The sequence below is a fragment of the Trachypithecus francoisi genome, unplaced genomic scaffold (assembly GCF_009764315.1).
Source record: "Trachypithecus francoisi isolate TF-2019V2 unplaced genomic scaffold, Tfra_2.0 Lachesis_group3, whole genome shotgun sequence".
NCBI classification, from domain to species: Eukaryota; Metazoa; Chordata; class Mammalia; order Primates; family Cercopithecidae; genus Trachypithecus; species Trachypithecus francoisi.
The window spans coordinates 120,610,586-120,626,136 of record NW_022681468.1 but is presented as its reverse complement, the minus strand read 5'-3'; the positions used below and the strand labels follow the sequence as shown (position 1 = coordinate 120,626,136).

At 49.5% G+C, this 15,551-nt stretch overlaps 1 protein-coding gene across 1 annotated transcript in view; it reads left to right on the top strand.

Annotated features, from left to right (window-relative positions):
* Positions 1-15,551, top strand: part of CORO2B (coronin 2B) — a 153,355-nt gene that overhangs the window by 135,341 nt on the left and 2,463 nt on the right. Inside the window, exons 4-11 of the mRNA XM_033189603.1 lie at positions 1,040-1,189; positions 1,847-2,011; positions 4,220-4,336; positions 4,854-4,958; positions 5,529-5,625; positions 8,770-8,882; positions 9,209-9,299; positions 9,479-9,618. Of these exons, the coding sequence (XP_033045494.1) occupies positions 1,040-1,189; positions 1,847-2,011; positions 4,220-4,336; positions 4,854-4,958; positions 5,529-5,625; positions 8,770-8,882; positions 9,209-9,299; positions 9,479-9,618 (978 nt within the window). The remainder of the gene's footprint in view (positions 1-1,039; positions 1,190-1,846; positions 2,012-4,219; positions 4,337-4,853; positions 4,959-5,528; positions 5,626-8,769; positions 8,883-9,208; positions 9,300-9,478; positions 9,619-15,551) is intronic.

The window sequence follows — 15,551 nt, the reverse complement described above, 5'->3', positions numbered from 1 at the left end:
TTTTTTTTTAAGGTGTCCTAAATTATAGTCACATGTGCTCTTTCCTCTTCAACCAGTTAGACTCTAATGAATAATATTAATGATAATAATAACAATTATAATTCCTTAGGCCTTTAGAGCACTTTGCAGTTTATAAACTGTTATACCATTGTGTCTTTTTATTCTACCAGTAGGTATAGCAGGGCAGGGATGTTCCCCCGACTCTTCACCCACCTTATTGATGAAATAGTTGAAGCTGTGCAGAGGAGGTTTGGTTTGAGTGACAGAAGCCCACCAGGGCTGATGTAAATAATTAGGGGGTTGATTCCAAGATTGCAGAGAAACTGCTTAGTCTCTCCCTCTCTGGGGCCACATGGTCTCCTCTCTGCTTCTCTCTGCATGTCCCATCCTCCTCTCTGCAGACCATCTTTTTTTGCTTCTTTATCAGTATTCACAAGACTGAAAATAGCTCTATCCAGGCTTTGCCCATCCTTTCAGCTCAGGCCCCACATCTGCTCAATCTCTGCCTCCCAGTCCACCATCTCTCAGGAGAGACCTGGGGCCTCTCAGCCTCCCAGACGCAGTTCCCTCTGCCCAGGGGTCCATCCTGCGTGGGGGACAGAATGGGGGATAAGGCCATGTGGTTCAGACAGCCAAAGTGGGTCTGAGCAGGGTAGCAGGAAGGCAGAGTCTCCTAGAAGGATGTGGCATGTGAAACAAGGATAGGCTTTTTAACACACTTGCTAAAAGAGGCTCATGCATGTTCTTCTTAGTCAGGCTAGGCCAGAGCAGTAGCAACATGCCAGTAATAACAGTTCTTAGGTCTGCAGAGACTTCCCAGAGAAAAACCTCCCACAGGCAGAGATGGTCTCTTTTTCCTCTCTAGCCACACCCTGAGATCTCCCAGTAGGCCTCAGTCGGGCTTTGCCCATCGCCGCAAGCCAGGAGGTGCCTCATCAGGCAGATCTCTGAAAGCCTGGTGTCCAAGGGAAGGGGCACCTCTCATCAAGGGCCCTCTTGGCCATGTCCACCCAGCCTGGACTCTCATCCCCCTCTGCAGGTGCGGATCTGGGAGATCCCCGAGGGCGGGCTGAAGCGGAATATGACGGAGGCACTCCTGGAGCTGCACGGGCACAGCCGGCGTGTGGGGCTGGTTGAGTGGCACCCCACCACCAACAACATCCTGTTCAGCGCTGGCTACGACTACAAGGTATGCAGTGGGCAGGCAGCTGGGTGGAGAGGGATTGGGGAAGAGAAAGGGGCCTTTTGGGTGCCCGTGGGAAGCACTGTTGGTTCCTAAGCAACCAATATTGCCTCATCTGTTCATTTGCTCCTTCATTCATTCATTCACTATACGCAACTGAGCATCTCCTGTGCACCCTGTCATTCCTGGGGTCCACAGAGGCTGGAGGCATCTTTTCTGCCTTCTCTGGTGGTTGATGGACTGGAGGAGAATGCCCCTTCCATGCCTACACCCTTTGCCTGGCCACTTCTTAACCAAGAGGTGGCAAAAGGGGTAACCAAAGCTGCTGGAGGGAAAAAAGTGGAGCCTCAGCCCCTAGCCCCAGGCACATCCTCAAAAAAGGTGAGCTGCCACATGGGACCTGACAAGGAACATGTATCCTTCTTGCTCTTCCATAAACTGAGCCCAGGCTGGTGCTGGGATCTGACCAAGGATATTGATGGATTTGTGTGCCAGGGATGTATCAGCCTTTCCATATAGAACTCAACAACCCCTCCTGCATCCCAGCACACCCCAGGCCCTGCATGGGGTGCTTCTCCCAGGGCAGTCCAGTGTGGACTTGGGACGAACACCCCAGGACCCTAGCAGCCACTGACCCTGCCTCCCGCGCGTCTGCCATTGCAGGTCCTCATCTGGAACCTGGACGTGGGCGAGCCAGTGAAGATGATCGACTGCCACACGGACGTGATCCTCTGCATGTCCTTCAACACAGACGGTAGCCTGCTCACCACCACGTGCAAGGACAAGAAGCTGCGTGTGATTGAGCCCCGCTCTGGCCGTGTTCTGCAGGTGGAACCCTACATTTTTTGAGATTGAAGGGGAAGGTATTGAGGGCTGGGGCTCAGCTTTCAGCAGGCCTGGAAAAACAAAAGGCTGTGTCAGCCCCCTTCTCCAGTGCATCTCACTGCACCTCTGTTGAACAACTTTGGCTCTCCTGGACCCTTCTCAGCTCATAGGAACCCTGCCTTGTTCTGGGTGGGGAGGGACCTTTCCTGTCCCCACTGCACCCTCTACCTCCAGACAGGATTCTTCTGGCTTGCTTTGGGGGCTGAGCTGGTGACACCCTTCAGTGCATATATCCCCAGGTGTTAACCAAGTCCATCATAGACACAGGAGGAGGAGACACTGGACTCACTGCCCAGCCACCCAATAGGATGAACTGGGGAAAATGGCTCAGGGTGCCAAGGTTGATGGTGAACTTAGCTCCACTTTTGGTCTTTGAATCTCCTGGGTCTTGCGTTTGAGGAAGGGGTTAGGTGCCATTTGGAAGTAAAAGCAATTGCCATTTTTTGGGCACCTGCCGTGTGCTGGTCATGGGGAGAGATGGAATGGAAAATATGGATGATATCTGAGGTCTGCCTTCTACACAACGAGGGATTGATGCTTGATCTGGGTTTGTTTACCTTGGAGTAGTCCAATATTACAAGACCAGAAAGTTATCTATTACTGTAGGTTGAGCATCCTAAATCCAAAAATCCAAAATCCAGAAGGCTCTAAATCCAAAACTTTTTCAGCACTGACATAACACCCGAAGGAAATGCTCGTTGGAACATTTCAGATTTTGGTTCTGGGGATGTAGGGAGCTCAGCTAGTAGGTATAATGTGAATATTCTGACATCTGAAACAATCCAAAATCTGAAACACTTCTGGTCCCAAGCATTTCAGATAAGGGCTACTCAACCTGTACCACTACAAATAAGAATAATGACAGTTGCTTCGCATGATTAGTGTTAACTGACATCTGCTAAGAGCTCACTATGTGACCTGCACTGTGCCCGGGGCTCTGCACATCATCTCATTTAATCCTCAGGACAACCCTCTCAGCTGAGCACTGTTACTCCTCTCATTGTATATATGAGAACACTGAACCTTAGCAAAGTTGGGAGACTTGAATCTCATGGTTCCAGGAGGAGCTGGGATTCAAACCCAGAGTCCATGACAAACAGAAAGGATGTTTATGAACAGAGAACCCCCACCTCCAATTCACAAACGGGACCATGAGCCCAGAGAAGGTGAAGGTCTTCTCTTGGGCTACACTTTTTTGGCAGAGCTAGAACTAGAATTCAGAGTGAGTGACGCCAGCCAGAATATGTGCACTGCCCCATTAGCCTCTTTTCTGACCTGCTGCCAACTTACCTGATGCCGAGGACTGTTGTGTGTTAGGAAATCAAGTGTCACGAGCCAGTGGGCAGGAAAGGAGGCCCAAGACAACTCAGTTAAGGAGGCACTCCCTGATGAGGCGAGTTGTGGAGCAGTGATTCGCATGAGTCTCTTGTCCTTCTGAGCCTGTTTCCTCACCCTCAAAATGGGGATAATGATTTCTTCCGATAGATATTGTTACGAGGATGAAAAGCAATGCCCCTGGTGACAGTTCCTGGAGTGGTGTAGCCCCCAACTGGACTTGGTGGAGGTTGGCTCCCCTCTCGCTCCCTGTTCCCACCTTCCCTGTGAAACGGCAGAGAAGGCATCTGTGGAGCCATTGCTGCACAGCGCTTAGAACAGTGTCCCGTGGCTGCTGTAACAAATGCCCACAAACTAGGTGGCTGAAAACAACAGAAGTGTATTCTCTCACCGTTCCAGAGGCCAGATATCCCACATCGAGGTGGCAGCAGGGCTGTACTCCCTACAGATGCTCTAGGAGAAAGCCCATTCCTTGCCTCTTCTGGAGGTTGCTGGCTCCCGTGCCTGGTGACCACATCCCTCCAGTCTCCGCCTCCAGGGGTCACACACCTTCTCCCCTGTGTGTCTGTGTAATCTTACCTCTCTCCCACAAGGACCCTCGTGATGGAACCCAGGATCCACCTGGAAAATCCAGGGTAATCTCATCTCCAAATCCTTAGCTTAACCACATCTGCCAGGACCCTTTTCCAAATAAGGAAACAATTGCAGGGGCCAGGGCAGAGAACATGGGTGTATCTTTTCAGTGCCACTATTCATCCCGCTGCAGAACCCACATGTTGAGGACCCTGGCTCACCCCTTCCCTCTGTTCCTACTAGGAGGCCAACTGCAAAAACCACAGAGTGAACCGGGTGGTGTTCCTGGGGAACATGAAGCGGCTTCTCACGACAGGGGTCTCCAGGTGGAACACAAGACAGATTGCCCTCTGGGACCAGGTCAGCCATGGGAAGGCCTACTGGGTTTGGGCCAAAGGAAGCGTCATTGCCTCAGAGGTCACTTCCTCAGAAAGTCAGGAGCCTGGGCCCGCACACCAGCTTCTCATAGCATTCCCAGCGGAGAAATCAGACAGAGACCCCCAGAGGCCAAGCTTGGGTACAGAGGCTTCAAGGGACAATGTCGGCCACACCTGCAAGATGTTCACCCTCTTTTTCCAGAGTGGGGGCTGAGCTCCAGAGAGATCAAGAGACTTACCTGGGGACACATAGCAAGTAGCACGTTTGGGCACAATGAGAACAAGTCCCTTGCCTCCTGTTTGTACAACCCTTTCCGCTGCCCCTGGCTGCTTTTTGTGACAAGAAAGTCAGTCTTGCCACCACCCATAGGACGGGCTTTTTAACATCTAGGGGAGGTCTTAACATAAAGTAGTTGCTGTCCTAAGAGGCCTTGCTGGGATTTGGGGAGGGGCATACCATCCTGCTTGCAGAGAGGCTGAGACTAGCTCCTCTCCCTCAGGAGGACCTGTCCATGCCCCTGATCGAAGAGGAAATCGATGGGCTCTCTGGCCTCCTGTTCCCCTTCTATGATGCTGACACCCACATGCTCTACCTGGCTGGAAAGGTAGTAGGAGGTGGGGGAGGGCCCGGGGCAACCTGTGGAAGAGCCCTGCCTTCATTGCACCCCCGCAACTGCCCCACCCCCTTGAGAATAGCCAGCCTAACCTCTCTGGTGTTCCCTGACCCGACCCAAGTTCCTGGGCCTCACCTCTCCCATTCACACCTGCCCTCAAGTCTGACACCCATTCTTACTCAAGTGTCTGCTACCAAGAATTCTTTCAAAGGTGAGCTGGAGTGGGTTTTACATTGGAGTAAAGATCAGAGCCTGCAGTGTAGTCAGTGATGAATGATGGAATTTGAGATACCCACCAGGAGATCCTTGGTGAATATAACTTTGTTTGTCAGAAAGGCTGTCTACACACACACACTCACATCAGCCCATCCACCTCCACCTCCACGCGTAGTGAGTCCACTGTGGTGCACCCACTAGGAGCCTAGAAGCCAGGTTTCCTTGTTTTTTTTTAACCACCCATGAAACACAGGGGAGAGCTGTCTTCAGCTAGCTCCTGGGACCAGGCCCTGCTCTGCCCTCCCTACCTGCCACCTTCCTCATCTCCATCTTTCCTAACCCCAGGGTGATGGAAACATCCGGTACTACGAGATCAGCACTGAGAAGCCCTACCTGAGTTACCTCATGGAGTTCCGCTCCCCAGCCCCGCAGAAAGGCCTAGGTAAGGGGCCCCCAGGCTGCCACGGCTGGTGTGCTCGTGCACGGGAGGACATCTGGCCCATGGGTCACCCCCTCCCTTAAATGGAAAATCAGACTCAGAAGGCCACAGCACATGTGCAAGTTGGAACAGAACCTATAAGAGCTGGCCCTGCTGCAGCTGTCACTGCCCACTGGACCGGCGCTGTCACCCCACCGCGCTCACATCCACCATCAGTAGCAGCTTGCCAGCATGTGCTCTGCGTCTGCACTCCTGATCGCAGATGGGGAGCCTGAAGCCCACGGTGGCTATGACGATGGTGGGGAAGTAGTCCAGTAACTAAAGGTCAGAACGGGGTCTGGGCACAAGTCCCTTCCTGAGCCTCTAGGAAGCCGGGACTCCCAGACCCCAGCAGCAGCTCTGTCTGCCTGATAGGGCAGGAAGAAGTTCCAGGTGTTCCCGTGACTGCAGTCCCAAGCTCCCTAGGCTCTCAGGCAGAAACAGAGAGGGCTCCGGAACTGACAGGGTGTAGTGAGTGAGAACCCACATTCTCCCACCACTAAAAGTCTTACAACCAATTTTCCATCCTTTCAACTAACCTGGTAATGCATATGATTCAGCAATTCTACATTTGGGGTCCAAATCACCCAGTGAAACACCTATTTTCAGGGACCTCCCGTTCCCACCTCTGCGGTGATCCTCCTTGGAGCTTGAGTCTAGTTTGCTTTCCTGTGGGTCTGGTATTATGGACAGGGCCTGAGGGCCAGCTTCCATCAGGGCTGAAGGAGCCTGACAGCCCACTCCAGTGACCAGCAGCAAAGTGGAAGCCAAGAGATGTCCAAAGTCCTAATCACCATTCCATCAACTTTACCCTTCCCCAACTCTGTCATCCCCACCTCCTTCACTGTCACTCCTGCATCAAATAGTATAAAAATCTGCCTGAACTTTGGAGTCAGACCTGGGTTTACATTCTGGCTCAGCTGTGCACTTAATCCCTCTAAGTCTCAGTTTCCTCATCTGTAAAATGGGGATAATCAAACCTTCCTTGAACGGCTAATGTAAGGCTTAGAGACCATATGTGCAAGGCACCTGACAGAGCACTTGACTCCTCCTGCTCCTTCACATAGCTGTTCAACAAACAGTTATTGAGTTCCAACTGTGTACCAGACCTTGCACAAAGACCAGTGGCAAATAGAACATGGCCTTACTCTCATGGGGATCATATTCCACTGAGCAGGAGACAGGCAGTAAACAAATAAGAAAAATATTGTATGGGGATGAGTTCTAGGCAGAGAGTCAAATGGTATGCTAGAACAGAGAGTGACTGGGGGCTACTTTACACAGGGGATTGGGGAAGGCCTCTCTGTGATGATATTTTAGGTTGAGCTCTGAAAGATGGGAAGGAGAAAGAGCAGTCCCAGCAGGGGAAATGGTTAGTGCAAAGGCTCTGTGGCCAGAATGAGCCTGACATGTTCTAGGAACAGAAAGGAGGTCAGTGTGTCTGAGCACGGTGTAGACCCTGTGATGTAGCAGGAGATGGGGATAAGGTGTTAGGCGACCGTTGGAGAGGTGGGCAGGGGCTGAATCCATGGGATGCATTAGCTTGGGAAAGCAGTTTGCATTTGATTAGCAAATCATTGTGGGGACGGTTCTTTTTCTTGAGTGGGAGATGAGACAACATGATGTGATCTGAAATGTTAGTTAAGATTGCTCTGGCAGCCAGGTGTGGTGACTTACGCCTGTAATCCTAGCAGTTTGGGAGGCTGAGGCAGGTGGATGACCTGAAGTCAGGAGTTCGAGACCAGCCTGGCCAACATGGTGAAACCCTGTCTCTAAACCCTGTCACTAAAAATACAAAAATTACCTGGGTATGGTGATACACCCCTGTAATCCCAGCTACTCGGGAGGCTGAGGCAGGAGAATCACTTGAACCTGGGAGGCAGAAGTTGCAGTGACCTGAGATCACATCACTGCACTCCAACCTGGGCAACAGAGCCAGACTCTGTCAAAGAAAAAAAAAAAATTCTCTCTGACTTCGGTAGAGAGAATGGATTTGGGAGGGGCAGGAGGAAGGCAGGGCAACCAGTTAGGAAGCAGTTGTAGACTTTTAGGCAAGAGAGGATAATAGGTGGACAGGAGGAAGACAGGGAGAACAGGATGAATCCAGATGTTTAGATAGTAATGTCAGCAGGACTTGCTAAGGTATCAGATATGGAGAGGTGGAGAGGAAAGAAGGAGGAAGGACTCAGAATGACTCACCTCATCCTCATCTTCATCCTCCTCACCTGTGACCACTATTGAGCGTTTGCTGTGACCTAGGCACTTGTTATAGACTCAGACAAATTAAGCAGCTCACCAGAGGCAGGTCTTACCTGCTGAGTAGCAGAGGCAGAACTGAATCTGCTGACTCTTAATCCCATTTGGGAAACCATTTCACCCCTTCCCTCCAGCTCCTGGAATTCCTTTATCTGGAAGAGCAGGCTTCCAGCCCGGTGGAGGAGAGGCAGAGCCTTAACTCATATTCACAATACAGGGAAAGAAACTAATGTTGTCTGTGCTTGTCACGGTGCCAGGCAGTTAATGAGTATCTTGGCACATATTCTCCTGACCACCTCATGTGGGGCCACTGTTGTCCTCCTCGAACTAGCCAAGGAACTAGAAGCTCAGAGAGTTGTGACTTGCCAAAGGACTCCCAGATGGAAAGGGGGCAGAGTTAGGATTCAAACCCTGTTGGTCCACCCCTAGATAGAACTGTGCTCCTCATGCCGCACTGCCCCTCATCCCCATGATAGATGTTCAGCAGAGGCAGCTGTTAGGGACACGTGGCAAGTGAACCCACACAGGCAACATGTGCACACATTGTTGGTTCTAGGAGACATAGAACAGAACAGCAATCTCAGGCTGCATCCAGACCTCTTCCAATTCTGAGAGATCCAATTATAAAGCATGCACTGTGGTGAGGCAGGTCTGGCCCAAAGAGCTTGAGAAGTGACCATCCAGAGACAAAGACTGATTGAAGAAGCCCCGGTCCCTCTGCCCTCTGCATGGGCCGTTGCCTCCAAACCTAAGTATATTCCTCAGTCTTTCCCCAGCCCAGAACATCATGGGGTGATGTCACTGAGAGGCAGTTTCTGGTACCCCACGGAGCCACATGTGTGCCTGTTACAGGGGTCATGCCCAAGCACGGGCTGGATGTGTCAGCCTGCGAGGTGTTCCGCTTCTACAAGCTGGTGACTCTCAAGGGCCTCATCGAGCCCATCTCCATGATCGTGCCCCGGAGGGTAAGTGGGGCTGGGCTGGGCTCCGGGAGGGGGGCCTGCATCGCATCCTAGCCTGCTCACCACTGACCATGACCCTGGAGAAACCCAGGTGAGAGATGTGCTGTGGACTGGGGTCTTCAAACCCAATTTGGGGTGAGGAGCATTCTCAGACGGGACAGTTGGGTTTGAGTGCAGGCGGGTAGTTCTAGGAGGGAGACACAGTGCAAAGGCATAGAGGCAGGAGAGCAGGTAGCGTGATTGGAGATCAGTGAGAAGAGTCTGACTGAAGAGTAGGGGCTTTTCTAGCAGCCCCCCATCTGTCCTCTCTTCTGCTCCTCCCACTGCAGTCAGATTCCTACCAGGAAGACATTTATCCAATGACACCAGGCACGGAGCCAGCACTGACCCCGGATGAATGGCTGGGAGGCATCAATCGAGGTACCACAGCAGGGGACTCCACAGAGCACAGGAGGGCTGCAGCCTTTGCCTTCAGCGCAGCTTGCCCCAGTTCCCCTTGCCTATCCCCCTGCTTGAACTTCCCTCCCACCCAGCCTGCTGGACCATCACCTGACAGCCCATGGGATCATCAGTGAGAGCATTTCCCTTGCCTTCTTTAGATCCCGTGCTGATGTCTTTGAAAGAAGGCTATAAGAAGTCCTCAAAAATGGTATTTAAGGCTCCCATCAAAGAAAAGAAGAGTGTTGTGGTCAACGGAATAGATTTATTAGAAAATGTCCCACCCAGGACAGAGAATGAGGTAAGGAATGTAAGTTATTACCTCCACAGACCCTAGAAGAACAAGACCTTTACATTTCAATTACGGGCTTCAGGCCTTTAAGCCAGTTCCATTCTGAGACATTTTTCTTTCTGTGACAAATACCATAAGTAGCCTGATGCTGGTTTCTGATGCCTCTGACCCCGATAAATAGAAGCTGGGATGTCTGGAGATATCGGTTCCCCACACCACCCCCACACCTCAAATTCACTAACCTACAGAGTTATGCATCTCCTCATGAATTCATTTCAGAACGTTGCTGTCATTTGGTGTTCCAGAAGTTATAAATTCCTGACTAACAGGGCAAGCCTGGCCTCGTGTATCACAGCCCTGCCTCCCTCACTGGCGTTGCAGCAGTGCTGGGGTCTGACACTTCCAGTCTTTGTGGAAGAGACTGGGTGTTTATGAAGGTGCTCTTTTTTTTTTTTTTTTTTTTTTTGAGACAGAGTCTCGCTCTGTTGCCCAGGCTGGAGTGCAGTGGCACGATCTCAGCTCACTGCAAGTTCCTCCTCCTGGGTTCATGCCATTCTCCTGCCTCAGCCTCCCGAGTAGCTGGGACTACAGGCGCCTGCCACCACACCGCTAATTTTTTTGTCTTTTTTTAGTAGAGACCGGGTTTCACTGTGTTAGCCAGGATGGTCTCAATCTCCTGACCTCGTGATCCGCCCACCTTGGCCTCCCAAAGTGCTGGGATTACAGGCATGAGCCACCACGCCTGGCCATAAAGGTGCTCTTTGTACCACTTGGAATGGGAGCAAGCTCTTTCGGGGCAGCTCGGCTGTGTCTTGTCCATGTCCCCCAGTGGTATCTCCTTCCAGCCCACACCCCCATTCCCTGATGCCAACATGGTTTAGCTCAGCTGGGGTTCACAGGATGCCTACTGTGTGCCAGACATAAGGCATGATATAACTGAAATGGAGATGGCTGCATGACCCCACCTGCATTTGAATCCTGGTCTTGCCATTTCCTGGCTGTGACTGAGCAAGTTTACTGATCTTTATAAGTCTATTTCCTTATGATAAAATAGGGATATGGAATGCTATGAGCATTAAAGAGATAATTCATAAGTGTCTAGCACTCTTCCTGGCTCATATTAAGTGCTCAAAGGAAAAGGTCAACTGTATCAGCTATCTACTGCTGTGTAACAAATTACCCTAGAACTTAATGGCCTAAACCCACAAACACTTATGAGCCCGCAGTTTCTTTCCATGCCCATGGTTGAAGGTCTCTCATGAGGGTACAGTTACACTGTCCACTGGGGCTGGAATCACATCTGAAGGCTCAATTGTGGAAGGATCTACTTCCAAGTTCACTCATGTGGTTGCTGCTGGGATTCATGTCCTCAGGGGCTATTGGACTGAGGGCCTCAGTTCCTCCTTGGGCTGTTGGCTGGAACTTCCCTCAGGTCCCTGCCATGTGGACTCCTCCATAAGGCAGCTCACAACAGGGTATGTGAGCAGAAGAGCAAGAGAGGGCACCCAAGATGGAAGCCAGTCCTTCTGTCACCTAATGTTGGAAATGGTATCCCACTACTTCTGCCCTATTTTGTTCATTTGAAGCAATCTATTAGGGCCAGCCCATGCTTGAGGAGAGGGAATAACATGGAAGCCATCTTAAATTAGACGCTGCCTATACCACCAACTTATGTTATCACTATTTTTTTTTTTTTTTTTGAGAAGGAGTCTCACTCTGTTGCCCAGGCTGGAGCTCAGTAGCACAATCTCAGCTAACTGCAACCTCCACCTCCCAGGTTCAAGTGATTCTTCTGCCCCAACCTCCCGAGTAGCTGGGATTACAGGCATGCACCACCATGCCCAGCTAATTTTTATATTTTTGGTAGAGATGGGGTTTCACCATGTTTGTGAGGTTGGTCTTGAACTCCTGACCTTAGGTGATCCACCCTCCTTGGCCTCCCAAAGTGCTGGGATTACAGATGTGAGCCACCACGCCTGGCCCATTATCACTATTATTAATAAAAATAAGACCCTTCTTGACCTCTGGGACCTCACAGTCTTAAGGGGGAGATTGGCAGGTAACTTGATAATGGCCGTAAAATATGCTTGTATGCCATTGTAGAGGGATATTCAGGGCTGGATGAAATGATGTGATAAATGGGATTTGCTTTAAAAGAACCCCTGAGGAAAGTAGTGCAGGGGAGGTGGGTGGTAGTAGAGATGAAGTAAGAATGGTCCCACAGGCTGGGCGTGGTAGCTCATGCTTGTAATCCCAGCACTTTGGGAGTCCAAGGTGGGTGGATCGCCTGAGGTCAGGAGTTCGAGACCAGCCTGGTCAACATGGTGAAACCCTGTCTCTACTAAAAATACAAAAATTAGCCAGGCATGGTGGTGCATGCCTGCAATCCCAGCTACTCAGGAGGCTGGGGCAGGAGAATCACTTGAACCCAGGAGGCGGAGACTAAAGCTGAGTGATGGGTACTTGGGGGTTCATGGTGCTATACTTTCTATTAATATATATATAACATTTTTCATTTTAAAAAAGTTTTAAGTTTTTTCTTGTATTTATTTATTTATGTTTTAGAGACAGGGTCCTGCCTTACTATATATATATATAGGACGGTCTTACTATATTGCACAGGCTGGTCTTAAACTCCTGGGCTCAAGCAGTCCTTCCACTTTCGCCTCCCAAAGTGCTGGGATTACAGTCATGAGACACTGCGCCCAGCTGTTTTCTTGTTTTTAAAACAACCCTACTTTTTGAAGATAGAGACACAGGGGTCACTGTGATAGCCCAGGAGGGCAATAACAAGGGCCTGAACTCAGTTCTGGCACTGGGTCTGGAGAAGGCAGGGTTCAGTAGTAGTTAAATCAAACAGTATTTCGCTGTAGATTTGCCTATGTGAATCAGAACTGAGAACCTGGAGGAAAACCTTAAAGGGTCTCAGAGCAGACAAAACAGATGCCACAATCTACACCAAAGTTGTGCATCTTCCTCGTTGGGAAGAAGCTTTCTCAAAACCTGCTGACTCTGGCTTTATCCATAGTTTTAATCATCACAGCAGTTTGGAAGCAGCCAATTAGAAAGTGCGGCTGTCAAAGGTGGACACATTGATCTAAGTGTGAGGAAACAACTCACAGCTTGATGCAAGGGAAAAGACCTACAGTTGTACAACTCAGTAACTTTACTAAAAATCGCTGAATCGTATGCTTAAAATGAGTGAATTTTATGGTGTGTGAATTACACCTCACTAACGTGGTTCTTTTTGACAAAAGTGGACCAAAAAACAATGCAAAGAAATGTTGAGAACTTGGAAGACACAAGAGTGTGTAGAGTCATTTAGTGCAAAGGCAAATAGTATGTCATACCTCTGAACAGATGTAACTGGGACTGGTGGTTTGTTAGTTAACAAAAAATATATTTTTAAAGTTAGTTAAAGGAGGGAATTGTGGCTGGGCGCAGTGGCTCACGCCTGTAATCCCAGCACTTTGGGAGGCTGAGGCGTGCAGATCGCCTGAGGTTAAGAGTTCGAGACCAGCCTAACCAACACGGTGAAACCCTGTCTCTATTAAAAATACAAAATTAGCCAGGCGTGGTGGTGCACGCCTGAATCACAGCTACTTGGGAGGCTGAGGCAGGAGAATCACTTGAACCCAGGAGTCTCAAAAAAAAAAAAAAAAAAGAGAGCGAATCTTAAAAATGATACATACTTTTTTTTTTTTTTTTTTAGACAGAATCTTGCTCTGTCACCCAGGCTGTGGTACAATGGTGCAATCTTGACTCACTGCAACCTACCTCCACCTCCCGGGTTCAAGCAGTTCTTCTGCCTCAGCCTCCCAAGTAGCTGCGACTACAGGTGCCCACCACCATGCCCGGCTAATTTCTGTATTTTCAGTAGAGACAAGGTTTCACCATGTTGAGCAGGCTGGTCTCGAACGCCTGACCTCAGGTGATCCACCTCCCTCGGCCTCTCAAAGTGCTGGGATTACAGGTGTGAGCCACGGCACCCAGCCGATAGATACATTTGTTTTTGTTGTTGTTGTTGTTTTGTTTTGTTTTGGGATGGAGTTTCACTTTGTTGCCCAGGCTGGAGTGCAGTGGCATGATCTCAGCTCACTGCAACCTCCACCTCCTGGGTTCAAGCAATTCTTTGCTTCAGCCTCCCGAGTAGCTGGGGTTACAGGCGCCTGCCCCCACACCCAGCTAATTTTTATATTTTTGGTAGAGACGGAGTTTCACCATCTTGGCCAGGCTTGTCTTGAACTCTTGACCTCGTGATCCACCCACCTCAGCCTTCTAAAATGCTGAGATTACAGGCATGAGCCACCATGCCTGGTCAATACATTCTTTAAACCATTTATTTTTGTTTTAAACATAAAACATGCCAGGTGCAGTGGCACCCCTCTAGTCCCAGCTACTCATGAAGCTCAGGTGGGAGGATCGCTTGAGCCCAGGAGTTTGAGTCCAGCCTGGGCAACATGGCAAGACTCTATCCCTAAAAAATAAAAGTAGGCTGGGGTGATGGCTTACACCTGTAATCCCAGCACCTTGGGAGGCTGAGGAGGGTGGATCACTTGAGGCCAGGAATTCAAGACCAGCCTGGCCAACATGGTGAAACCCCGTCTCTACTAAAAATACAAAAATTAGCCGGGCGTGGTGGCACACACCTGTAATCCCAGCTACTCCGGAGGCTGAAGCAGAAGAATCCCTTGAACCTGAAGGCGGAGGTTGGAGTGAGCCGAGATCGTGCCACTGCTCTCCAGCCTGGGTGACAGAGCAAGACTCTGTCTCAAAAACAAGCAAACAAATAAATAAGTAAATAAATAATAAAAATAAAACATATACATTCATTTAGCATATTTTGATGCCGGACCAAGACCTTTTCTTCAAGGAGGTCCTCCCTGGTTGGAATCTGCGATGTATTTCACACAAATCACACCTTAACTCCCATTTCCGGTTTCCATTTCTTTTAGGTAGAAAAATAATTTAAAGTCCATCTGAAAGCAAAGTCCTAGTTTTTACAGTGTTTTCCCTCATCTTTTTTGGAGACATTGAGGTATAATTTGCCTATGGTAAAATTCATCCTCTGTAGTGTGTCGGTTTCAGAGTTTTGACAAACACACACAGTCATGCAGCCACCATCAGCCAAGATATAGAATATTCTCCAGTCTTTTAGGGCTACATCTTCCACACCTAATTCAGCTGCAATTTTTTTTAGCATCACCTTTATCAAGATTTTCTAAAGCATTTAATTAAGTTTTTATAGAAACAACAACTCTCTTTTTGTGCTCATTTCATCAATTTGTATCGTATTTCATTAAATTATGCAATTACAATAACAATGTAATTCATACCAGAAAGTTTGAGGCCAAACACAATTGACTGTGAGTAACATTCAACTCAGGTGTGCAGGAGCCACAAGGAGCCTGCTGCTTTCCAGGGCTCAGCGTTTTGTGGACATCTGTCAATATGTTTTACAGGAGAAATGGAGGCGGGTTAAGCTAGAGAGTCGTTGGGGTGAAGATCTGCCAAGATAGCTGTACATGAATCCCTGACCAGTGCAAACTTTGGTATTCTTGTCATAGTTCCTCATCAGTAGGAAAAAAGCTAGATTCCATTCTGCATCCTGAGCCTCCTTAAGAAGAGAACGACACAAAGCATTTTAGAAAGTTCTAAATTATCAACACAAGCCAGGCGCGGTAGCTTACACCTATAATCCCAGCACTTTGGAAGGCTGAGGCTTGCGGATTACTTGAGGTCAGGAGTTTGAGACCAGCCTGGCCAACATGGTGAAACCCAGTCTCTACTAAAAATACAAAAATTAGCCAGGCATGGTGGTGCATGCCTGTAATCCCAGCTACTCAGGAGGCTGAGGCAGGAGAATCGTTTGAACCCAGGAGATGGAGGTTGCAGCGAGCCAAAATCACGCCACCGCACTACAGCGTGGACGACAAAGCGAG